We start from the raw sequence: 25,662 nt of genomic DNA on the forward strand, positions 1-25,662 counted from the left end.
GCCAGAAAAGAGCAACCTGGGGAGAGAGACTATCATGTGGGATGTAGGGACAGTGAGCCCCTAATATGTTTCAGGTAAGGAGGGTATTTAATCTGTTTTTGAGACATGGCACTAGTGTTTACACAGAAATGGCAAAAAGACTGGAGACAGAGGGAGCAAGCAGAAGGACCCTGCCTGTGAAGTAGAGACGAGAGCACTGAGCGCTCCAGTCGGGGAGGGACGGGGACGCCGGACTGAGGAGAGTGTTTGGAAGCAGAACTGATGGGACTTTATGACAGATGACACATGGGAGCTTATGAAAGGTAAGAAGTCAAGGCGAACCCCTACATTTCTGGCTTGGATGACTGGGCAAATGATGGTATCTTAATCTGAGGCCAAGAGGAATATGGAATAGAAACAATTTTTATGATGAAGAATATAAGAAATTCAGTGTTACACCAGTTGATTTTGAGATAGAAATGTTCGTGTCATTAGAAATAGAGAGCTCAGTTATGGATGAGGATTGTTTTGAGAATAAACAGAGGAAAGGGAAAAAAAGGATTATTGTCCATGTACATTGGCTTATTACCAGGCAGTCTCCCCACCCCACCCCACCTCATCCCCCGCCCCACCCCGTGCTATGCCTGGGCTTCAGCAAATCATACTAATGTTCCATCAGTGCCACTTCTGGGTGATGGCACACACGGTGCATGTACTTTGTTGTTCTGAGCCTATTACTACACTTCCTGTACTGTCCATGGGCCCCTGGTTAGAGGCAATGTTGAATGGAACAAAATGATGATGGATAAGGCTCTGTAATAAATGGTACTGCTGACCGAAGTGACGCAAGCAGAGAAATCAAACACACATCCAGAATGTTTGTCTATCACTGTGAACACGAAGAGATGCCACCTGACTATGAAGGGACTAACCACCCTGCCACCAGGTAGCCAGCACACTGTCGGAGGCAGAGCAACGGCCTTTGCTGTCCAGTCAGCTGAGACTATGGAGTGGGAACGACCGCAGTGAGGAAAAGACCAAGTTTAGGAGTCTGTATGCAGCCTCTATGCCTGCACCCACGGCCGCCTTGTGCACGGCTCCACTGGGCAGCCACAGAGATGGTCAGTGAGACGGACATCCACAGGCTGGGTCATCTCGTCCATCCGAATACTTAGCGCTTTCTGCATCTTGGGCCCTTGGGAGGGCACTCACAAGGACACAAACATACGCTATGCCCATTGTGAGTATACCTGCCCCAGATCCAATCCCAATTTCCCCATTTAATCCCACCCAAGTGCCTAATCAGCGGAGAAGCTCTCAGTTATCGCCCACAGACAATAAGGTTCCTGTCTCAAGCTGTTCCTCCTTTATATATGAAGTAGAAAACCGGCTGTGCTCACTGGGAGGACACCCTTTGACCATTCTCTGAGCCTACTTGGGGGCTGTAATGTAGGGACTGTCCATATTTGGATGTTGCCAGAAACCTGTGCTGATCCCTGGTGAATTAGATCTAATATATTCTCCTCTGTTAGCTGGCCGCAGGGGACTCCCCATGAAGCCAAAGGCATGGAGAAGAGCAGTGCCAATGCAGCATAAGCGGGTGTTGAAGGACTCCGGGCCACCTGCTCATACAGCTTACCATACAGCTTACCTCATACAGCTTACCACTGCCCTCCAGACCGTTTCAGACCCATTCTCTTTTGCACTTCATCTACTTTGTACTGAGATGATGCTGTATCCTCTCAGCTTTACAGTTCACTGGATTAGATAAAACCCAGGTCAGCTCATAATCGCAGAGCACTCCAGTCCTCCTGCCAAGCACCCGGTCTCTCCCTCAGCCCAGTAGCAGAACTGGAACTGATTTTCAAATTTAAAACAGAGGTTGGCAGAAAAGGGCATTACCTTACTCCTAAACCCTCTGTGCTGAGATCCTCTTATTACAAAAAGCCCCATACAGTATTTCACTGTCTGTCCAATACTGCTGGGACTGCTTGGCCCTAAAGGCCAAGTGGGAGGACCGTGACCACGCTGTGGACCTGCTACCATGTTCACCACCTTGGCTCACTGGAGCCCAGCAGCCTCACTGGGTTACCATGAAAACAGGCCGGAGCAGCACACCCTAATGCGGCACGTTTAGCTTCCTAAATCCAGAGATGCCCTGTAAGTGCTGTGTGCCTTTAAGACAGACACACCAAGGTACTGAAATTTGTCTCTCACTTTAGAAAGGATATCCCAAAATGTCCATAAGCTTTAGTCATGTGGCAAACCCTTAGCATTTTGCAAAATTCTCTCTCCCTCTGGTATGCATTTGTCCTATGAAGTATCGGGGAGTTATTTCTGCTCACTGCCTCTGATGAGTGTAAGGTCACCAGTGCAAGGACAGGCATGATGGCCTATGGGAAGGGAGTAGGGAGAACAGCAGGAGAGCAGACACAGCTCTGAGAATAAGAAAGAAAGGCACATCCTCTTCTTTCCATGTAAATGCGAACTGCCTTTCTTTCTGCTTGCTGGCTGGGATGAGAAAGAACAATAGCAGCATCCCAGGGGCCAGGGGCTGTCCTCACTTGCTGCATTAGAGGAAACGCTTCTGGAAGCTTAGCTGCGACCCCTACCACTTCAGAGTTCCATTATTCCTGGCAAACTAAAGGTACCAATTCCACCACAGCTCTCCCCACTGTCATTTCCGGTCTATAAAAACAGCTACCATGGAGTTCATCCAGAACTCTGCAGCTCCTCTCATGTATTAGTGACTTGATGAAAACTGTCTTCTGGGCCTGGGGTTATAGCTAGTGGGTAGCTGAGTAGACTGCACACGAGAGGAACGAAGACATGCATTCCCAAGACCAGAAATGCTTTTCTCTACAGTACACCAGAGGAGGGCAGGCATTTGCAATGGCAGAGCTTCGGCTGAGTTCAGGCTTTGATTAATCAACCAGACAGACTAACATCATTTCTGTGTCTCAAGCCAACACATTGAATTCATAATCCTAAATGAATGTGATCATTATCAGTAAATTTAACCCAATCATCTTCTGATCTCACAACCTGAAAATCCACTCTCACATGTTTCCAAGGCTCCTATGAAAGGTTGGTAAATTCTTGTAAGCCTTTTGATTAATAAGCAATCTGCTCCTGGACTAGACCTTGACCTCTGTGTCCAGGCTGTTCTGAGCCAGAACTCTCTCCGTGGGCTGGAGGCAACGTGCGATGTTCGTGGGAGAATGCTGAGGAGAAGCAACATGGGCACATGCAGCAACTATGCCAGGTGCAGGGGCTGGAACGCTTTTATGCAGAAAAGGCCTGGGCCCCACAGAACAGGCAGGAAGAATTTCCACCACCAAGAGGGGAGTTTTAAGTTCAAAGTTCTCAGCCTTGTCCATGCCTGCCCATCTGTCTCCCTCCCAGGTCTCTGGGTTCCACTTCCTCACCACTCGTGCCCTTACCTTAGTGCCCAGGACCTGAGAGCATTAAGCACTTGCTTGCATGTAGGCACTGTAACCCTACGACCCTTACAACTGGTTCCTGGGCTGCCCCCAACTCACCCTGCAGGTACAAGAGATGAAGAACTACTTTATCAAGGTCTTCTGAATGTCTGCACATGTTCTTATAAAAATCAATGGATGGACGGATAAAGAAAATGTGATACACACAGAAGAATATTATCCAGCCATAAAAAAATGAAATCTGGCCATTTGTAATAACACAAATGGAGCTTGAGAGCATTATCTAAGTGAAGCAAGTCAGACAGAGAAAGATAAAATACCCTACGATCTCACTTACATATGGAAACTAAAAATACACAAGCTCACAGATAAATAGAATAGAATAAATAATAAATAAATAGAATAGATTGGTGACATGTACAGAATAACTTTTAGTGCAATCCATACAGGTCAGGGTCTTAGGGCAAAAAGAAAGGTTAAGAAGGGTACAGAGTGGATCTGGAGGGCCAAATAAAAGTTATTTGGTATATAAGAGTAAATGTTTATTTTCGTATCTAATATTCCAATAGACTGTAATTTCCTTGAGGTCAAAGACAACATGTCTTTCCCCATTTATATCCTAGATATTAACAGTATATCACACATAGCACACATTTGTTAAATGTTTGCTTTCTATGCATTTTTAAAAACAGAACTGTAATCTTACATTTTCTTTGAAAAATAGCATGTAGTCATTTTAATAGTGATAGCATTTTTTAAAAGAACTTAAAATAGTATATATTTAGTAAGTCTAACTATTTCATTAACTTTTCAACTTACATTTTCCTCATCCATTCTATCTTTCTAATTTTTCTTTTCTTTTCCATATCTTGTCTTCTCTTCAGTTTAGAGAAATGGAATTCAATTTTTTTTTCTTCTCCTACCTCTGCATTTTCAGTAGACATCCAAAACTATTGAGGAAATGAAAAATGAGTAACACAAAGTGCTAAGATACTGATTGTGAGGTTATCTGGTTACAGACAAGAATTTCTGTGAGTTCAGTAGGAATATGTCAAGGTAGAAACACAGGAGTGAATACACCCCTTTTAAGGTACTTCTTATATACCATGGGTGAGGGGCACATTGCACTTTCAGAGACACATGTTATAGAAAGACTAACAAAGCACTCATATCTTGAGGTACTTAATAACTATTGGTTGAACAGATAAATGCATAGACATACTCCAGTACTCTTTTTGTTTTTCATAACAGACCTTACCTACTATTTGTGCTGTTGACTTCTGAAGACTCTAATTCTCAAGGAATACAGGCACCCTTCAAGAACAGTCTCATCATTATGCTCCAAAACTTTGTGGTTTCCCCGTGTGACCTGCTATCCTAACCGGTTGCCTGTTTTTTTACTTTGAATTCATTTCCTCTTTTTTACCACATACACAGTAAAGAAAAAGGAGGAAAGTTTGCTTTCCCCTGTAACACTGTGTATCTGTCCCTCTTAAAGCACAGACTTACAGCACTGTACTGAAATATTCTTTTCACTTGACTCTCTCCTAAATTAAAAAGAAAAAACACTTGAGGGGAGAGACTATTTTATCTACCATTGTATTCCCTAGCATCGAGTACAATGCCTGACACACAGTTGGTATGCAGTAAGGTTTGTTGAATGAATGTATGAACTCACACTTTGATCATTTTCACTTTTTAGTATACTTAATATATCAATTCTATAATCTGCATACGAGAGACTAAGGACCTGAATGAAGATATGAGCCCAAAGAGACATCTCGAACTATAGAACCTGATTAACCTGCAAAATGTAAGCTTACAAACATCCTTAGAATCTCCACAGAAATGACATTAAACCTGGGTGCCTTTGGAAAAGTCCCTAAATCAAAACCATGTACAGTTAAAATCATTTCATTCAGATAATGAGGACATATTAAAGTTCCAAACACTATGCCGACCCAAATTATTTCCCACTAGTCCCTGCTGTTACAAGCTCTATAAGAGAAAACATTATCTTCTTCTCAAGAATTCCCAGCTCTAGTCCAAGGATTAATTAATATAGATTCAACAAAATTTTCAAATTTGCTTTGTTATCTGGGTCTAAAGATGACCCAGATCAAAGCTGATTACTAAAAGCAGAAGTAAAGAAAAAAAAGATACACTGCTGATCTTGAAGTATTATTAGTAACCTGGTAGTTAATGTCATCACTTTTTATCAAATTATCAAAATTTATTGTTTTAAAATTAATTTTCAAGAATACAAATGAGTTTCTAAATATATAAGAGTCAAAATTATTAATATTTCTCTTTTCTTACTGTATCGGTGACAGGCCTCCAGCCATTGTTTTCTACACGACGATACCAGCCACTATGATTCTCTTCCTGAAGATCATCACTTTTAATATGAGATGTATATTTTGCTGGAAGTTTTGTATAATTTCTAGGGCTATTAGCACACAGATCTTCAATATGTCTATGAGTGAAAATTTTATAGTATATATCAGGTGGAAATTTAACCTGTATATGGAGAAGTTCAAAGGACCATTGTAATCTAATTACCAAAAAATGGTTTACATTTTTAAAATTACATCTTTTCAATTTCACATAAATATGCTTTAAAACTATCAAATAAGAATTCATCCATACTTACACCACCTAATCGGAATCGTACATGAACGCCAGCAGCAGCATCTAGAAGCTCTGCCTATAAAAAAATGTATTACTCTTCAACACTGTATACATTAGTTCTCTACTTCTGACTCTATCATGTTAAAATAGTTGCTGAACATATATTATTTATGAAATAGATCAGATAAACCTCAAATAATTATTTTTAAATTAAAAAATATTTTAAGATTTAATTTCTTACAGCATCCAATAAATAAAACATCTTCCATGAAAACTGGAAAAATGATACCAAATTGTGTTTATTTTCTGTGAAACATTTAAGTATAAAAACCAACTGATATGTTGTTATTCACAAGACAGAAATTTTACATAAGTCCTCAAATACATGATTTACATATTAAATATTACTTTATTGGTAAATTCAGGGAAAAAATATGGTTGGCTAATTTAACACCAAATGACCTTTCCTAACTAACTTTTGTTAGGTCAAAAATAAGAATTGTATATAAGAATTGTATATAACTGGTCTTCTAAATTTTAGTGCCCTGTACCAAATGCAAAGTAGAGAAAACAATTTTGGGTACTCAATCAGAAGACAATTTGATCTTACCTCCTGATAATATTAAGTTAAATGAGAAAATACATGTTATCCTAAATCATTCAGAAGACAATTTGATCTTACCTCCTGATAATATTAAGTTAAATGAGAAAATACATGTTATCCTAAATCATTCATGTAAAGCCTGAAAGACCACATGAAGTTTTGCACAATTTTCTCCTGACTAAAGAATGTATATACACATGTATACATATATAGGATCACAATTCTAACATGAATTGATATGTTTTATAACAGGATCTAAGACTTTTATTTATAAAATTCATAAAGTTTATGCAGGTGATGCTTGAACAACATGGGTTTGACGTATGCAGGTCAACTTATATGAAGATCTTCTTTTTTTTTTAAATATTTTATTTATTTGACAGAAAGAGATCACAAGTAGGCAGAGAGGGAGAGAGAGAGAGGGAGGAGGAAGCAGGCTCCCCGCCTAGGAGGGTGCCCGATGCGGAACTCAATCCCAGGACACTGAGATCATGACCTGAGCTGAAGGCAAAGGCTTAACCCACGGAGCCACCCAGGCAGCCCTATATGAAGATCTTCTATAGTACAGTACTGTAAAAGTAATTTCTCCTCCTTAAGATTTTCTTGACATGTTACTTTAGCTTACTTGAATGTAAGAATAAAGTATGTAATACATATAACACATAAAATATGTGTTAAATGACTACTTATGTTATTAGTAAGGCTTCTGGTCAACACTATGTTATTTGTAGTTGACTTTTTGGAGAGTCACAAGTTACATATGGACTTTCCACTGCATGGCAGGGTTGGGGGGGTCACTATCCCATCTCAACATTGTTCAAGGATCCACTGTATATAATTTTTAAACAAAATTCACTATATATATACTTTTATCTCCACTAAATTAGGCAAATCCTAAGTGTACAGCTTCATGGATTTTTTTTTTCTTTCCTCTTTTAGTCAGTTAGGGTGAAAGGATTATCATGTCAATCTAATCAGAAATTGAAGTGGGTCAAGCGTGGATTATAGATTTAGTAATTCATATCTGGTCTGCCCATTTCTAGTTTTTCCCTATTTCTCAGAAGTGGTCCTGGCAAGTCTCTATCTACTCAACTACTAAAGCCTATGGGAAATCCAGGTGTACTTTTGGGAAGATTTGAGTTTACTTCTTTATCCTTCTACCATTTACAAACTCAGATGGGGATGAGAACTGGCTGGGTATTTGAGGCACTTCCCTTCCTTTTAGCACGACTTTGTCTCCTAACCTCATTGGAAATTTTATTTAGTGGAATAGTGTTATTTAAAGTGGACTTACACTAGTTGTAAATATTCACAGCAAACTCTAGGGAAACCACAAATTAGTAAAAAAGAGTTATAATTGATATACTGAAAGAAAATAGAATCATATAAAATGCTCAATTAAAGCCAGAGAAGGCAGAAAAAGAATATGAAAAAAGAAAGAACAAGGGCAAGAAATTGATTGCTTTCCATTGCTGAAAACATTAACAAATATGTTAGATATCAATCACTATATTAAATATCAATGGTCTAAATATACAAGTGAAAGGCAGAGACTATAAACATAGATTTAAAAAATAAGATCTAACTGTATGTTGTCTACAAAAAATATTTTAAATATAAAGACACAGGTTAAAAGCAAAGTTATGGAGAAACAAACATATTCACTAACACCAACTAAATGAAAACTGAACGGCTATATTAATTTCAGAAAAAGCTGAATTCAGAGCAAGGAAAATTCTTAGTGATAAAGAGGAGGATTACATGATGATAAAGTGGTCAATTCTCTTTGAAGATATAACAATTCCTAAAGTATTTATGCCTAACAAGAGACTATCTAAACATGTAAGGCACTATAAGAACTGGAGAAATCTACTATTATAGTTGGAGAATTTCAACACCTCTCTATCAGTAACTGCCATATTCAGTAGACAGAAAAATAATTAAATCCATTATGAAACTGAACAACACTTGTTGTAATCACCTAGACCTAACATTTCTAAAACACATTATCCAACAATAGCAAATATACACTCTTCTCAAGCTCATATGGAACATTTACTGAGATAGAACATGTTATGGACCATAAAACACACCTTAACAACTATAAAATAATAGAAATTATCTAAAGCATGCTCTCAGATGCCAATGGAATTAAATTAGAAATCAGGAACAGAAGGATAGCTGAAAAGTCCAGAACTTAGAAATTCAACAATACACTCTTAGTTACAAATAGATCAAATAAGAAGTCTCAAGAGAAATTTACAAATATTTTGACCTAAGGGAAAATGAAAATACAGCTTATCAAAATTCATGACATGCAGAGGCTATGGTGCTTAGAGGAAAATTTATAACACTGAATAAATATATTTGAAAACAAGAAAGACTTGAAATCAATATTCGAGACTTCCATCTTAAGACTCTAGGAAAAGAAATTAAATCAAAAGTAAGCAAAAGAAAAGAAATAATAAAAGCTAAAGCAGAAATCAGTGAAATCAAAATAGGAAACCAATATGAAAAATAAAAGAAATTAAAAGCTAGTTCTTTGAAAAGATCAATAAAATGAGTAAGCTTCTGACCAGGAAAATGAAGAAGAAAAAGAGAGAGAGGGAAGACACAAATGATTAATATCAGAAAAGAGGGGCTATCACTACTGATTCCAGGGATGCTAAAAGGATAATTAACAAATATTAAGAAAAACTCTATGCCTACAAATTTGATAGCCTATATGAAATGGTTCAAATCCCTGAAAGATACAACCTGACAAAACTCACACAAGCAGATACAGAAAATCTGAATAGACCTATTAAAGAAACTGAATCAATAATAAACCTTTCAAAAAAGAAAGCACCAAGCTTCAATAGGTTCAGTCATGAATACTACCATTTAAGGAAAGAATTGTACCAATTCCCTGAAATTTATTCCAGAAAACAGAAGGAAAGGGAATACTCCTTAACACATTCTATGAGGCCAGCATTATCCTAATACCCAAACCAGAGGGAGACACCACAAGAAAGGAAAATTACAGACCATTATCTCTCATGAACATAGATGCAAAAATCCTCAAGAAAATATTAGCAAGTCAAATTCAACAAAGGAATTATATACCACAAGCAAGTGGGATTCATTCCAGGTACGCAAGGTCATTATCAAATTACAAAAGGCTAAAGAAGAAAAATCGTATGATCATATCAACAATGCAGAAAAAGTATTTGATAAAATTCAATACCAATTCATGATAAAAATTCTGACAAACTAGGAATAGAGGCAAGCTTCCTCAACTTGACAAAGGGTATCCACAATAAACACACCTATTATATTTATTGGTGAGAAACTGCATGCTTTCCTGCTAAGAGCAGGAACAAGGCAAAGATGTCCCTTCACCCCTTCTATTCAACATCATATTGGAAGTCATAGCTAATTCAATAAGAAAAAGAAATAAAAGGTATACAAGTTGAAATGGAAAAAATCTGTCTTTGTTCACAGAAAACATAACTGCCTATATTAAAAATTCCAATGAATCAATGAAGAAATTCCTGGCACAAAAAAGCAACTATAATAATGTTAGGGGATACTACATTAACATGCAAAAGCCAACTGCTCTCTTATATACCAGCAACAAACAACTGGAATTTGAAATTCAAAACACAATGCCACTTATATTAACAACAAAAAATGAAATATGCAGGTATAAATCTAACAAAATATATTAAAATCTTTATGAAGGAAACAACACTGTAATAAAAGAAGACCTATTTTTTTTTTTTTAAAGATTTATTTGAGAAAGAGAGAGAGAGAACATGTTGGCGGGGGCAGAGGGAGAAGCAGACCCCTGTGGAGCAGAAAGCTCAACCCCAGAACCCTGGGATCATGACCTGAGTGGAAGGAAGATGCTTAACCGACTGAGCCACCAAAGTGCCCATAAAAGAAGACTTAAATGAAAGGAGAGATATTCAATGTATCTGGATAGAATGATTCAATACTGTCAAGGTGCCCACTCTTCTATAGATTAAATGCAATCTCAATCAAAATCCCAAGTTATTTGGTAGATACGGACAAACTGATTCTTAAGTTTATACAAGAAAGAGACCTAGAATAATGAACACAATGTTGAATAACCAACATAATATTGCCATTTGCATAATATTGAAGGAGAATAACAAAATTGGTGGACCCAACTTTACACTTGATCTTAGCCAAAAGGCCGAGAAGCGATGGTGGACCCAACTTTAAAACTTACTATGAAGCTGTAATAATCAAGTGTGGTATTAGCAAAAGAAAAGACAACAGATCAGTGGAACAGAGAGACGTTCTGGAAATAGCCCCACATAAATACAGTCCACTTGTCTTTGACAAAAGACCAAAGCCAATTCAACAGGAAAAGGATAGTTTTTAACAGTGCTGGAAAAACTGGACATCCACAAGCAAAAGTTTAATTCCAATTCCAGTTAGTTAACATACAGTGTAATATTAGATTCAGTTGTAAAATTCAGTGATTCAACATTTCTTTAATTTCCTGTTTTGACCCATTCATGACTTAGTAGTGTGTTGTTTAAATTCCATGTATTTGTGGTCGTTTCATTTTTCTTGTGGCTGACTTCTAGTTTCATGGCATTGTGATCAGAAAAGGTGTGTGGCATGACTTCAATCTTTCTGTATTTGTTGATGCCTGTTTTGTGACCTAAAATGTGATCCACACTGGAGAATGTCCCATGTGCACTTGAGAAAAATGTATATTCTGCTATTTTAGGATGGAATGTTCTGAATATATCTGTTAGGTTCATCTGATCCAGTTGGTCATTCAAAGCTATTGTTTCCCTGTTTATTTTCTTTTTAGATGATTTTTCCATTGATGTACATGGGGTGTTAATGTTCTCTACTATTACCCACTACACTATCAATGAGTTCCTTTATGTTTGTTACTGTTTCATATATTGGGTGCTCCCATGTTGGGGGCATAAATATTTACAATTGTTTTTCTTCCTGGATTATCCCCTTTCTTAGGATATAGTGTCCTTCTTTTACCTCCAGTTACAGTCTTTGTTTTAAAGTCTATTTGATATAAATATTGCTCCTCCCTCTTTCTTTTGACACCCATTTGCACAACAGATGTTTCTCCATCTTCTCACTTTCAATCTGCAAACATCATTAGGTTTGAAATGAATCTCTTGTATACAGCAATAAGATGGGTCTTATTTGAACCATTCTCACACACACACACACACACACACACACACACACATAGCCATTTTATTATTTGTTTTGTGGTTGTTTGGGGAAATTTTCTCTGATCCTTTTTATCTTCCTCTCATGTTCTGCTGATTTTCTTCAGTAAGATATTTGATTTCTTTCTCTATCTTTATATTATTTGGATGTTTACTAGTGGTTTTCAATACATGGTTACAATTAGATTCATATATAACTTCTTCTTCAGACAGCAACCTATATTAAGTTGGTGGCCACTTAAATTGGAAGCCATTCGTTTCCCCTCTCCCTCCTACATTTTAGGTATACGTTATTATATTTTATATCCTTTTTATGTGAGTTCTTTGATTTTTTTACAGAAATACTAATTTTTCTTTTTTCTTTTTTTTTTTTAAAGATTTTATTTATTTATTTGACAGAGAGATATCACAAGCAGATGGAGAGGCAGGCAGAGAGGGAGATAGAGGGAAGAGGGAAGCAGGCTACCTGCTGAGCAGAGAGCCCGATGCGGGACTCGATCCCAGGACCCCGAAATCATGACCTGAGCCGAAGGCAGCAGCTTAACCCACTGAGCCACCCAGGCGCCCAGAAATACTAATTTTTACTGCTTTTGTGTTTCCTGCCTTTATACCATCACTTTTGGTCTCCATTTTCCACTCAAAGAATTGCTTTAATATTTCTTGCAGTGGTAATGAATGCCACTGGTTTTTGTTTGTCTGAAAAACTCTTCATCTCTCATTCTATTCTGAATGACAGCCTTGCTGCATCGAGTATTCTTGGCTGCAGATTCTTCCCATTAAGCACTTTGAATATATCATGCCACTCTCTTCTTGCTTGCCACGTTTCTGTTGAAAAATCTCCTGCTATCCTTGTGCGTTTTCCTTTATTTCCTTTATAAGAAGTTAAGGACTTCTTTTGTCTTGCTGTTTTTTAAGTTTTTTCCTTATCATTATATTTTGCAAATTAATTATAATATGTCTTGGTGTTGGCCTGTTTTTGTTGATTTTGATGGGAGTTCCCTGTGCCTCCTATATCTGGATGTCTGTTTCCTTCTCCATATTAGGGAAGTTTTCAGCTATTATTTTTTCAAATAAATTTCCTGCCCCTTTTCTCTCTCTTCTTCCTTTTGTATTCCAATAATACAAATGTTATTATGTTTATTGGAGTCATTCAGTTCCCTGAGTCTATTCTCATGTTGCATAACTGTCCTCTCTTGTTCAACTTTATTGCTCTCCATTACTTTGTCTTCTAGGTCATTAATTCATTCCTCTGCTTCTTCCAGCTTACTGTTCATTGAATCAAGTGTGTTTCTAATCTTGTGTATTGCACTATTCATCTTGGATTCTTTTTTAACTTTTTTATCTGTGGTAAGGGTCTCACTGATGTCTTAAATTATTTTTTCAAGCCTAGGGAGTATCCTTATGATCATTTCTTTAAATTCTCCATCAAGCATGTTACTTATATCTGTTTTAGTTAGATCTTTGGCAGTGGCCTTACCTTGTTCCTTCATTTGGGGTAAGTTCCTCTGTCTTCACATTTTGTCTAAGTCTCTGCCTTGTTCACTGTGTTAGAAAAGCCAGTAATGTCTCCTGCTCCTAAAAGTAATGGCCTTATGAAGAAGAGGCTCTATAGTATCCAGGGTCTGGTACTTCAGGGAATATCTCCAGTGTGTGTTTTCTGCATTCTGCTATCATGTCCTCTGCTCTGTCCTTTAGGCCAGAGGCTCCCCTTGCTTGGTATGGGAAGGGTTTGGTCCCTGGCCTGAATGTGGAGAGTTTTAACTAGGTGTGCTCTGGTCTGCTTCTGAAATGAGACTCATTATCACCTCCACCAGAATTGAAGCCCTGCAAAACTCTCTGGTAGGAAGACATTGTATGAGCAGGAAAAGGAGTTTGTGCTGGTCTTTTTGGGGAGATGTCCACCACATTGGGACTGAGACAAGTGTGACTGAGAAGGACAGCTCCACCAGAGCCAGGAGGTGAGGGGTGGTGTAGGACTTGGTGTATGCAAGTTAGGCAGCCAGTATCAGTGCTGCACTACTTCCCAAAGGTGGCTCTGTGTTTATGCTGAGGGGCAGGGTTAGGAAATGGTGTTGGCCAGCTCCTTTGTTCCCAGAGAGGTATCTCTGTGAATGCTGCCTCTTAGGGACACACTCTGAGAAGACCAAATAATCAGCCCTTGAGTGCCCTAGGTGTTCTTAAGATTGCTGTTTCCAAGCTGTCTGTGCCTGAGTTGTCTGCCTGCCTTTTCTCCAGGAGTAGCAGTGCCTTCCAGGTTCTACCCCAGTCAAGCCTGCTGACCTTTAAAACTTCAGACTTCAAGCCCTGGTGGTTACAGGAACCCATAAAATTCAGTCCCTCTCATTTTCCAAGCCAATAGCTTTGGGGAAACATTTTTCTTGTGTGTTCCCCTGTATGCTCCTGCCCTTCTCCATGACCATGGCCACGTCACAGCACTCGTGAACTATTTTTCCTCTAAACTGTGTCTCTGCACTTCCTACTTTCTTCAATGTGGCTTCTCTTCCTTTAGTTGTGGAATTTGTTATGTTGCTCTTCAGGTCGATCTCTAGGGTATTGAGGATGTTTTGATAGTCATCTACTTTTATTGGTGGGATGAGATGAGCCTAGGGTCCTCCTCCTCCATTGCCATCTTTCTGCTCTCTCAAGACTCTTAAATACAGATAACAAACTGGTAGTATCCAGAGGGGAGATGTGTGAAGGGATGAGTGAAATAGATGAAGGGGATTAAGAGGTACAACTTCTAGTTTTAAAATAAATAAGTCATGGAGATGAAAACTACAGCATAGGGAACGCAGTAACACTGCAATGACATAGTATGGTGACTACACTACACTTATCTTGATGAGCACTGACTAATATATAAAATTGTGGAATCAATACGTTGTAAATTTGAAAGTAATGTAACAGTGTATGTTAATTATACTTCAATAAATACAATTAAGAGGGAAGAAAGAAAGAAAGTGAATAGGCAGAAAATAAAGAGAATTAAAGAATCATTATAAAGATCATTAAAGAATATTATCAATAATTCTATTAAATAAACTTGAAAATTTAAGTGAAACAGGCAACTTCCAGAAAAGTACAACTTATCAAATGTAGCACAAAAATAAATATAAGATAGGAATAGATCTATAACTATAAACTAATTCTGTAATTTAGAATCTTTCCACCAAGTAAACTTCTGGCTTCCCTGGTAAATCCTTCCATTTACAGAAGAAAGAACACACAATACGAGAAGGAACATTTCTCAGCTTGTGCTACTATGTCAGCTAAACGTGATACCAAAATCTGACAGAAACAATAGAAGAAAGTAAATTACATGGTCTGCCCGAATGTAGGTACAAAAATTTAAGCCAAGTACTAGCAAACTAAGTTCAGTGATATTTGAAAAAGATAAGACATTTTGACCAAAATGTGTATATTCCAGAAATGCTAAGTAGTTTAACATTCAAGTAAAATAATAATATCTCAATAAGAGCAGAGAAATGTCATAAAATTTAACATCCATTTTTTGGATTGGGGGAAAAACTTGTTTTTGCTCAAAGAGAGAAGAGAACTTCCTTTTTTTTTTTTTTTTTAAAGATTTTATTTGTTTATTTGACAGAGATCACAAGTAGACAGAGAGGCAGGCAGAGACAGAGAGAGGGAAGCAGGCTCCCTGCTGAGCAGAGAGCCTGATGAGGGACTCAATCCCAGGACCCTGAGATCATGACCTGAGCCGAAGGCAGCAGATTAACCCACTGAGCCACCCAGGAGCCCAAGGGAACTTTCTAATAAAAGTTTTCTACACAAAAACTTATAGCATACTGTATACTTGATGGATTATTGAGCCCTCTCCTTTTGAAATCATGAATGGCAGTGGTTACCACTTGTATTCACCAATTTACTGAAGGCTCTAGTTAATGTGGAAGTATGAGAAAAATAAATAAATTGTATATTTGGAAAGTGAAAAAATAAACTCATTATTTGAATTTGGCATGCTTGTTCCTGTAGAAAATCCAAAAGAGTCTATGCACTAATTATTGAAATTAATAAATGAGGGAGCAAAGTTGCTGAAACAAAGCTAAGAAACAAACAAAAATTACTTGTCTTCCTATGTATTTGCAACAGAAATCAGTAAAAAAATTTTTGTTTTAAAGATTTATTTTAGCGAGAGAGTATTCATGAGTGGGAGGAGGGGCAGAGACAAAGAACCTTGAAGCAGACTCTCCACAGAGCATGGAGCCCGACGATGAAGTGGAGCTCAATCCCATTAACCATTAGATCATGACCTGAGCCGAAACCAAGAGTGGGATGCTCAAGCAACTGAGTCACTTACGTGCCCCGAAGTTAGTAAAAATTTTCTAATTACTATTTAAAAAGAGCTTGAAAAAGCAAGGTCTAAATTTAAGAAAGAATGTGCAAATTCTCTACACAGAAAACTATAAAGCATTGTTGAGAGAAATTATAAAACAACTAAATAATGTTAAGGATTGGGATTTCCAGAAGAAGATACTGAAAAGACATTTGGGTGCCACATGTTAATAAGGGATCAACACCTAGAAAAGAGGAGGAAGGATGTGTTTGAGTTACTATGCAGGGCGATCCAAGCCTGTGGCTTCTAGAGTGAATATTGCCAAACTGGACTATCTCAGGTCAGACTTTATGCCCCCTTCCCTACTCTACCCTACACTGCTTGGTTACTGGATATGAACTGCCCTGGAAATACCTGACTGACCTTGAGGCAGTTCTCCCCAGATAAGGTAGAAACAAGATGCTCGGAGCTGGAGGCTCTCTGCTGATCACAGTCCCTGGGACTGAACTGGGTACTAACTCCTTGTAAGAGGAATCTGGGCAGTACCTCACCATGTTTCCTACAAATGTTCATGGACTGGAGCTCTCAAAAGAGTTGAGAAGTCCATTTTCCTCAAACTGATATAAATATTCAATACAATCCCACTTCTAAAATATTTTTTAAAACATTTTTTAAAATTTTGTTAGGGGCACCTGGGTGGCTCAGTCAGTTAGGCATCTGACTCTCCGTTTTGGCACTGGTCATGATCTCAGGGTTGTGAGATTGCACCCCACATCAGGCTCCACAATGGGCATGAGGTCTGCTTAAGATTTTCTCTCTCTCCCTCTGCCCCTCTCCTGCCACTCTTTCTCTCTAAAAAATAAAATAAAATAGTGTCAAATACACACAACACAAATTTACCATTAGCGCATCTGATACATTCACAACATTGTTTAGCCACTGTCTATTTCCAGAATATTTTTTTTACTCCAAAGGAAACCCCATACCCACATACCCATTAAGCAGTCACTCCCCATTTCCCCATTCTCTCCCTCCCTGGCCAGGACCTGACAATCACTAATTGATTTTTTAATATACTCTCTATTTATTCAGACACCCTGTATGTTCATCCTCAGTCTTGTCCTTCCCAGGCTCTGGGTCTGCCTGTTCTTGACCTGTCTGGCAGCCCCTGTATCTTGTCTGTGGGCAGGGAGCTGGCCCAGCCCTGGGGGTGCCTGGCGGTGAGGAGAAACAAAGGCAAGCCTCTGTGCAGGTCCCTAAAGCAACTGCCAGAGAGGTCAAAGTCCACAACAACAATTTTTGAGAATAAGATCTCTAGTTGACCCCTTGGCCCTAGAAAGCCACACCAAGAATGTAAATGTTTGTCTCCGTAGCTACCAACAAGCTGAGGCAGGAGGCCTGCTGGGTGGATGAACACAAACACGACAAGGCTTCCTCATGAATTTAGCAGCCTTTTTCTTCATGAAGCACGCTCCTAGTCGCCCGATGTTTCCTTTATTGGATTCCAGAATTCCAATAAAGGTGATTCTAACAGTTACTCGAAGAGCTCCCTAGTCCACTATTTTCCCGATGGTGGAGGATTTTATGTGTATAAACTGACAACTTAATTCTAAAATTTACATGGAAATACAAAACACCAACAAAAGCTTGTAAGTGTCTTTTTGAAGAATTACAAAATGGGAGTACTCTTTTACCATAAAAACTTGCTTTAAACATATACTAATACAAACCTATAATAATTATGACAAGGGTCGAAAATAGACCATGGAAGAGAATAGAAAAAGCATCAACAGACCCATCCAAAAATAGTTACTCGATTTATGATAAAAGTGGCACGGAGAGCAGTAGAGAAAGGACTATGTTTTTAAAAGATAGTGTTTCTGGGGCGCCTGGGTGGCTCAGTGGGTTAAGCCTCTGCCTTAGGCTCAGGTCATGGACTCAGGGTCCTGGAATGGAGCTGGGCATCAAGCTCTCTGCTCAGCAGGGTGCTGGCTCCCCCCTCCAACCCGTGCTTCCCTTTCTGCCTACTTGTGATCTCTGTCTGTCAAATAAATAAATAAAATCTTTAAAAAAAATAGTGTTTCATCATTTGGATATATATAGGGAAGAATATGAAAGTGACTTCTACTTCATACTGTACACAAAATATCAACCCCACATGTACTGCTGATCTAAATATGAAAAGGCAAATTGGTAAAGTTTATATATAATATAGGAAAATACTTTTATGACTTCAGGATTAGTGCAGTTTATAAAAAGCACCAACCATATACAAAAAGGTTGATAATTTAAACTACTTTAAAATTAAGAACTCTGGGGGCGCCTGGGTGGCTCAGTGGTTTAGGCCTCTGCCTTCGGCTCAGGTCATGATCTCAGGGTCCTGGGATCCAGCCCCACATCGGGCTCTCTGCTCAGCGGGGAGCCTGCTTCCTCCTCTCTCTCTCTCTGCCTGCCTCTCTGCCTACTTGTGATCTCTCTCTGTCTATCAAATAAATAAATAAAAATCTTTAAAAAAAAAAATTAAGAACTCTGTTCACCAAAACACTGTTCACCACAATAATGAAGTCTTGTTTCAAAATATTAACCTAGGGATTGGGGAAAGAGGGAGGAAATGTAGATGAGGCAGGACTGGCTATAAATTGCTAATTGTTGAAGTTAGGGGATGGGTACCTGTGGTTTATTACTTTACTCTTTCTACTTCTCTATATATTTGAGAATTTTCACGATAAAAAAAAAAAAGGAGGGAAGACCGTAAAAGTGACAAGTCAAATCACAGAATGAAAAATGTCATGTGCAGCACAGAAAACCAACAAAGGGTTTGTATGAAGAACACATAAAGAACTGCTTAAAGCCTGGAAGAGTGAGAGACAATATACACATAAAAGACATGAAAAAAAAATGTCAGGAGCTCAGCTGACCTGGAAGAACCATTGTTGAGGCGTCAGGTGTCAGAAGAGCCAATGAAGGAAACAAGCAAAAAGGGAAAGAAACCACACGTGGTTCAAGAATAGTGAAGACTGGAAAACAACAACAACAAAGCTTCAACCCAACCTAGTGGTTGCCTTTTGGGAGCAGGGAGTTGGCCGCGACGTGCAGAGGTGTGCAGAGTGCCACAAGCCAGGGGTCTGTCTCACACTCTGATCTGGGTGATCGCTACACGGGGGATTGGGATGACCCACCGAGCTGCACATTTGTGTTTCATGAACTTTTCCATGTGTGGGTCACACTTCAAGAAAAAGTTTTTAAAAAGAAACACAGACATATTTATAGAGCACTCACACATTTTGAAGGGAAAAAACAGATGCCGCAAGAATAAATACCATCCTCACCTCTTTAGGATCAATATATTTCACTATCTGACGTGGCTCCCCTTGTCTTCTGATATCAATCAGTCCTTTATAGTGTTGGAATACAGCAACATTCTAGAGGTTCAAGCACATAAGATTCTATTGTCAAAACTGGATTTTCTACCTCTAATTAAAGCTTTGTGTCTAACTAGGGCAAAATAAGTAAAAACCGTAAAAGTAGACTTTATGTATATAAACTAGATTTTAGAAATCTTATCCACTCAGGGTTTGCTTTGGCAAGCTAGGCAATACCGGTTTTATTCTCACAAAGAGTTTTACCCTTAATTGTGGAACTACATTAGTAACTATAAATCAAATACCCAGGATGTTGGTGGAGTCACTTCGATGCAGCCATAGTAAACCGGGAGAAAGACAAAACAGCCTGCTGGTTAAGAACATGGAGTCTGGCACAATATTATCTGGGTTCCCATCAACCATGTGACCGTGGACAAACTGCTTAGCTTGTCCACTCAGTTTCTCAGCTGAACGACCAGAATGACAGTGGGTATCTGATACAGCTATGGTGAAGAATTGATGAGTTAATATTTGTAAAGCTTCTAGAACAACTTCTGGCACAAGAAAGCACTAAATAATTACTATCTTACTATCATTACAGAACCTCGTTCCTATACAGTTCCTGCTCCTGACTTACAAACCCGATCTGCTATTCATGTTAGCACAATATTTAGGCAGACTACTCCAAACAATTCTTCTATCTCAGAAAACTATTTCTTTGATGACACTCTCCTTATGTCCTATGCTCCCCCAAACCCTCAGTAACTCTTGGTAAACGTCTGCCCTGCCCCACTATGCTCATGTCACCTCAGATCAGTTCTAAGAGAAGTAATCCACACCACCAGTATGGCAATGTGAAGCCCCATGGCAACTGCCTGTGGGAATGGTGCAGCTCACATCAGAACATAACTACCCACAAGGAAGACACCTGCTGTGCCCATCTGCCTGTCTGGCTGGCATGGAAGGAAAAGAACCTGTATGTTGGTGAACGAAGAAGCTGGGTGGGACAACAGTAAAACCTGGTCCAACGTGTCCTATAAGCTGTAAAGTGCCACTTTTTCTGTTCAAATGATTTTAATTATTGGAATGCACAATTTTTAATATGCAAATAAAAGCTTTAAAACCTGGGGGGAACCCCCAGTAGAGTAGATCAATGAAATCAGGAGCTGGTTCCTTGAAAAGAGCAACAAAATTGATAAACCTTTAGCCAGATTCATAAAAAAGAAAGAAAAGGAGAGAAAGAAAGAAAGAAAAAAGGAAGGAAAGCAGGAAGGGAAGGAAGGAAGGAATAAAGAGAAGGAGAGAGAGAAGATTCAAAACAGTCAGAAATGAAAGAGAAGAAATAACAGCTTACACCATAGAAAAACAAAGGATTTTAAGAGAGTATTGTGAAAAAACTATATGCCAACAAATTGGACAACCTAGGAGAAATGGAGAAATTCTTAGAAACATATATGCTCCCAAAACTGAAACAAGAAGAAACAAAAAATGTAAACAGACTGATAACCAGCAAAGAAATTGAATCAGTAATCAAAAACTCCCAAAAAACAAAAGTCTGGGCCAGATGGTTTCATGGCAAATTCTACCAAATATTTAAAAAAGAGTTAATACCTATTTTTCTTAAACTATTCCAAAAAGAAGAGAAAAGAAAACTTCCGAATTCATTCTATGAGGCCAGCATTACCTTGATATCAAGACCAGACACATATTGCTGAAAAAGAGAACTGTAGGCTAATATCTCTGACAAACACAGATGCAAATACCCTCAACAAAATATTAGCAAACTCAGTCCAAGTATAAATTAAAAAAATAATTCATGAAGATTAAGTGGGATTTATTCCTGGGTTGCAAAGGTGATTCAACATTAAAAAATTATTGTGAAACATCACATCAACAAGAGAGAGGATAAAAACATGATCATTTCAGGGGCACCTCAGTGGCTCAGTTCGTTAAGCATCCCTTGATTTCAGCTCAGGTCATGATCTCAGGGTTGTGAAATCAAGCCCTATGTTGGGCTCCATGCTAAGCATGGAGCCTGCTTAAGATTCTCTCTTTCCCTCTCCCTCTAGCCCTCCCTTTTCTAAAAAAAAAAAAAAAAAAGGCCTCAGAGAGATCCCTGATCCCTCCCATTACATGAGGTCATGGCAAGAAGACAACTGTTCACCTATGAACTAGAAAGCGGATCCTTACCAGACACCAAATCTGCTGGTGCCATGATTTTAGACTTTCCAGAATCCAGAACTGTAAGAAATAGATTTCTGTTATTTATAATCTACCCAGTCTATTGTACTTTGTGATAGCAGCCCAAATGGATTAACACAGCTACCAAAGATGTGAATAGAATGATTAACTAATTTGATCTAAATATGTCAGTATACATTTTTTTCTCATGTTCACATTTCCAAATTACATTTGGAACATTTCCAAAAATAAACTTTTTCTAGGTCAGGCAAGTTTCCACAAATTTCAGGTTATTGAAATCATATAAATAACTGACTTCAGTGGAATGAAATCTGAAAACCAATAACAGAAAGGTAATTAGAAAACTCCTAAATATTTGGTAATTAAGCAACATACTTTTCAAAAAAATCCTTTATTTATCTGAGAGAGAAAGCACAAGCAAGGGGAGGGGGAGAGAGAGAAGCAGTCTTCCCACTTAGCGAGGAGCCCAATGTGGGGCTCTATCCCAGGACCCTGAGATCATGACTTGAGCCAAAGGCAATGACTTAACCCACTGAGCCACCCAGTAACCCATAAACAACACACTTCTAAATAACTCACAGGTCAGGATGCCTGGCTGGCTCATTTGGTAGAGCATGCACTCTTGATCTTGGGGTGATGAGTTTGAGCCCCATGTTTGGTGAAGGATTACTTAAATATAAAATTCTTAATATCAATCAATCATGGATCAAAAAAATCATAATGGAAATTATAAAATATTTTAAACTGAAATGTAATAAATATATGACATATCAAAACCTGTGAGATATATCTAAGGGAATGCTCAGGGAGAACGTAATAGCTTTAAATACGTATATTATTTAAAAAGAATAAATGGGGGCGCCTGGCTGGCTCAGTGAGTTTGAGCCTCTGCCTTCGGCTCAGGGTCCTGGAATTGAGCCCCGCATCGGGCTCTCTGCTCAGCGGGGAGTCTGCTTCCCTCTCTCTCTGCCGGTCTCTCTGCCTACTTGAGATCACTGTCTGTCAAATAAATAAATAAATAAATAATCTTAAAAAAAAAAAAAAAAGAATAAATGTGTAAAATCTAAGATCTAATGTTCCCTCTCAATAAGTGTGAAACAGAACAGCAAATCAAATTCCCTCAAAAAATGAAGGAAAACACAATAAAGTTCATCAATTAATGAAATGTAGAGTTAAAACAGAAAGCCAAGAAAGCCAAAACCAGGTTTCTTTCTTTTAATAAAGACTAAGACAGATATAGAAAAATAAGGAGAAAAACACATACAAGCAATATCACCCCAGATCTTATAGACATTAAAAGTATAGTGAGAGGAGACTGTAAACAATTTTAGGCAAATAAATTTGACAATTTTAAGAAAATGGACAGATTCCTTGAAAAGAAACACCAAAATGGGCATAAGAAGAAATACAGTTTTGAATAGTCCTGTATTATTAAAGAAATGGAATCCCTAATTAGAAATTTTTCATAAAGAAAACTCCTACATACAATATTTTGCCAACGTATTCTCCTCTTTATAGAAGAAACAGCATTAATCACACAAATTCTTTCTGATAATATAACAGAAGTATTTCCCAATTTATTAGGCCAGCATAATCTTGATATCAACAGCTGAGAAGGATATGACAAAAAAGAAAAATTACATTCATGAGCAAATATGCAAAAATCCTAAATGAAGTTGATGAAAGAAATTTTCTATTTTTAATGCCTATGAGTCCTGTTCCTGGACTTCAGGGCAGGCTACACCTTAACATTTAGCAAGGTCAAAGTAACTAGGCAAAACTTCAAAGCATGGATTCTATTTCTTCCCTGAGTACACACTGTATATCTGTTTTGTTAAAGAATAAACAGAAAGGAACGTTCTGAACATGAAAGAGAAAGAAGAAACTTCCCTGATTCCGCTAAAACTGAAGTCTAAGCCCTGCATATACAGGAAACTTAAGGTCTGTAATTTCCTAAAATGTTCTTTGTCTAATAATTTGTAACTCTTTATGTATAAAATGAATAAAATCTTACACCAAATGTTCTCCCTTATCAAAGCACTCTCTTCTTTGTGAAGATTGTATCCAGGACAGCTGTTCTAACTTGGGCTTGAATGAAACTCTTTTTTTTCCTAGAAATTCTAACAGATTTGTTTATTTGTGTCAATAACGTTTATCAGATCAAATCCAGGATATATCAAAAGGGTAATAAAACATCAGTGAAGTAGAATTTTTTCCAGGAATGCAAGGCTGGTTTAACATTTGGATATCAATCAATGAAATTCACCACATAAAAAGAATGAAGAAAACAGACCAAATGATCATACAGTAAATGCAGCAAAAGCATTTGATAAAATTCAACACCTAGAGTTTTCACAATAAAAATAAAAAGCAAACTAGGAATAAAGTTAAATTCCCCAAACTGATGTTAAGTTTTTACCAAAAAACTACAAGTAACATCTTAACTAATGGTGGAATATTACATGCTTCTGTGTTCAACAAAAGGGCAAGAATGTCCATAATTGCTGCTTCTATTCCATCTTGCACTGGAGGGTCTAATCAGTGCAAAAACGAAACAAAAGGTATAAAGTTTGCAAAGAAAAAAGTAAAAGTTATCATCCAAGGATGACATACTTAAGTGGAAAATCCAAAGGAATCTATAAAAAAGCAATTAGAAATAAGTGCATATTAGGTCAGCAGGCAAAAATAAACTACATTTTATAAACTAGAAATGAACAATCAGAAAATAGAATTTAAAAATAATACCACTTACAGTGGTGTCAAGAAATGTCAAATACCCAGAAGTAAAATGAAAGATGTTTAAAACTTCTACACTGCAAACTACAAAACATCCCGGAGGAAAAAAAATTTTTTTTTGAAGATTTTTATTTATTTGTCAGAGAGAGAAAGAGAGAGAGAGAAAGAGCAGCAGGCAGAGGGAGAAGCAGATTTCCCACTAAGCAGGGAGCCCAATGCAGGACTTGATCCCATGACTCCAGGATCATGACCTGAGTGGAAAGCAGACACTTAACCAATTAAGCCACCCAGGCTTAATTTATTTATCTAATAAATAAAGATATGTACCATGTTCATGAAAACTCAGTGTAGAAAAATTCAGTTTTCTCCCAAACTGATCTACTGATTCAATTTAATTCTAATTATATAATCTCCATAATGATTTTTTAAAAAATTAATGAATTGATTCTATAATCTGCATGGAAATGCAAAAGCCCTAGAATAGCTATGACAATCATGAAGAACATCAAAGTTGGAGGACTGTACTGCCATATACCCATACTTCTGATAAAGCTACAGTTACCCAGACAGTGTGGTATTGACTCAAATAAAGACAAATAGACCAACACAACTGCACAGAGACTATAGAAACACTTCACATATATGATTACATGATTTAAACAAAGGCACCACTGTGATTTACTATGGAAAGGATGGCATTTGCAGTAAAGGTACTTAGTCATTTGGTTATCTATAAAGACAAAAATGAACTTTGTCCATACCTCTCATCATACACAAGCATTAATTTGAGATGGATATTGGATCTCAATCTATAACTAAAGCAACTAAGCCTCTAGGAAAAAAACAAAAACAAAAAAGAAGGATATCTTCTGGCTTCAGGTTACACAAACAATCCCCTCAGATTTATTTCAAATATTTGACATGTAATACAGTGCTGGGTGAGTCGGGTGTCCACCTTGGGATCTCATTCCCCACTGGGGAAAGGAAAGGCCCAGTGGGCTCCTTAGGGCTGCCTTGTGCCAAGTGATGTGATCAAAGTGAAAACCTTCCTCTTATCCTTCTAATGTGGTCCTTGTCTCTCTGGTCCTTGGCTCTGGGATTTTCATAAGAATGCTTTCTACGGATAGTGGCTAGTTGGTCTCCTTATGAGGCAACTGAAATTGAGAATGTCACCTCTTTAGGCAAATAT

At 37.9% G+C, this 25,662-nt stretch overlaps 1 protein-coding gene across 3 annotated transcripts in view; it reads right to left on the bottom strand.

Moving 5' to 3' along the window:
• The window catches only part of LOC309840781 (protein MFI), a 63,157-nt gene that overhangs the window by 18,182 nt on the left and 19,313 nt on the right, over nt 1–25,662 (bottom strand). Inside the window, exons 3-6 of one of the 3 annotated variants that reach the window (XM_082683234.1) lie at nt 19,503–19,595; nt 6,076–6,129; nt 5,742–5,942; nt 4,242–4,372 (exon numbers count right to left, since the gene is read on the bottom strand). In XM_082683234.1, the coding sequence (XP_082539360.1) occupies nt 4,242–4,372; nt 5,742–5,942; nt 6,076–6,129; nt 19,503–19,595 (479 nt within the window). The remainder of the gene's footprint in view (nt 1–4,241; nt 4,373–5,741; nt 5,943–6,075; nt 6,130–19,502; nt 19,596–25,662) is intronic. The other 2 variants (XM_082683236.1, XM_082683235.1) reach the window with 2 other exon arrangements.

Source organism: Mustela nivalis (assembly GCF_964662115.1).
Source record: "Mustela nivalis genome assembly, chromosome: 9".
Lineage (NCBI taxonomy): Eukaryota > Metazoa > Chordata > Mammalia > Carnivora > Mustelidae > Mustela > Mustela nivalis.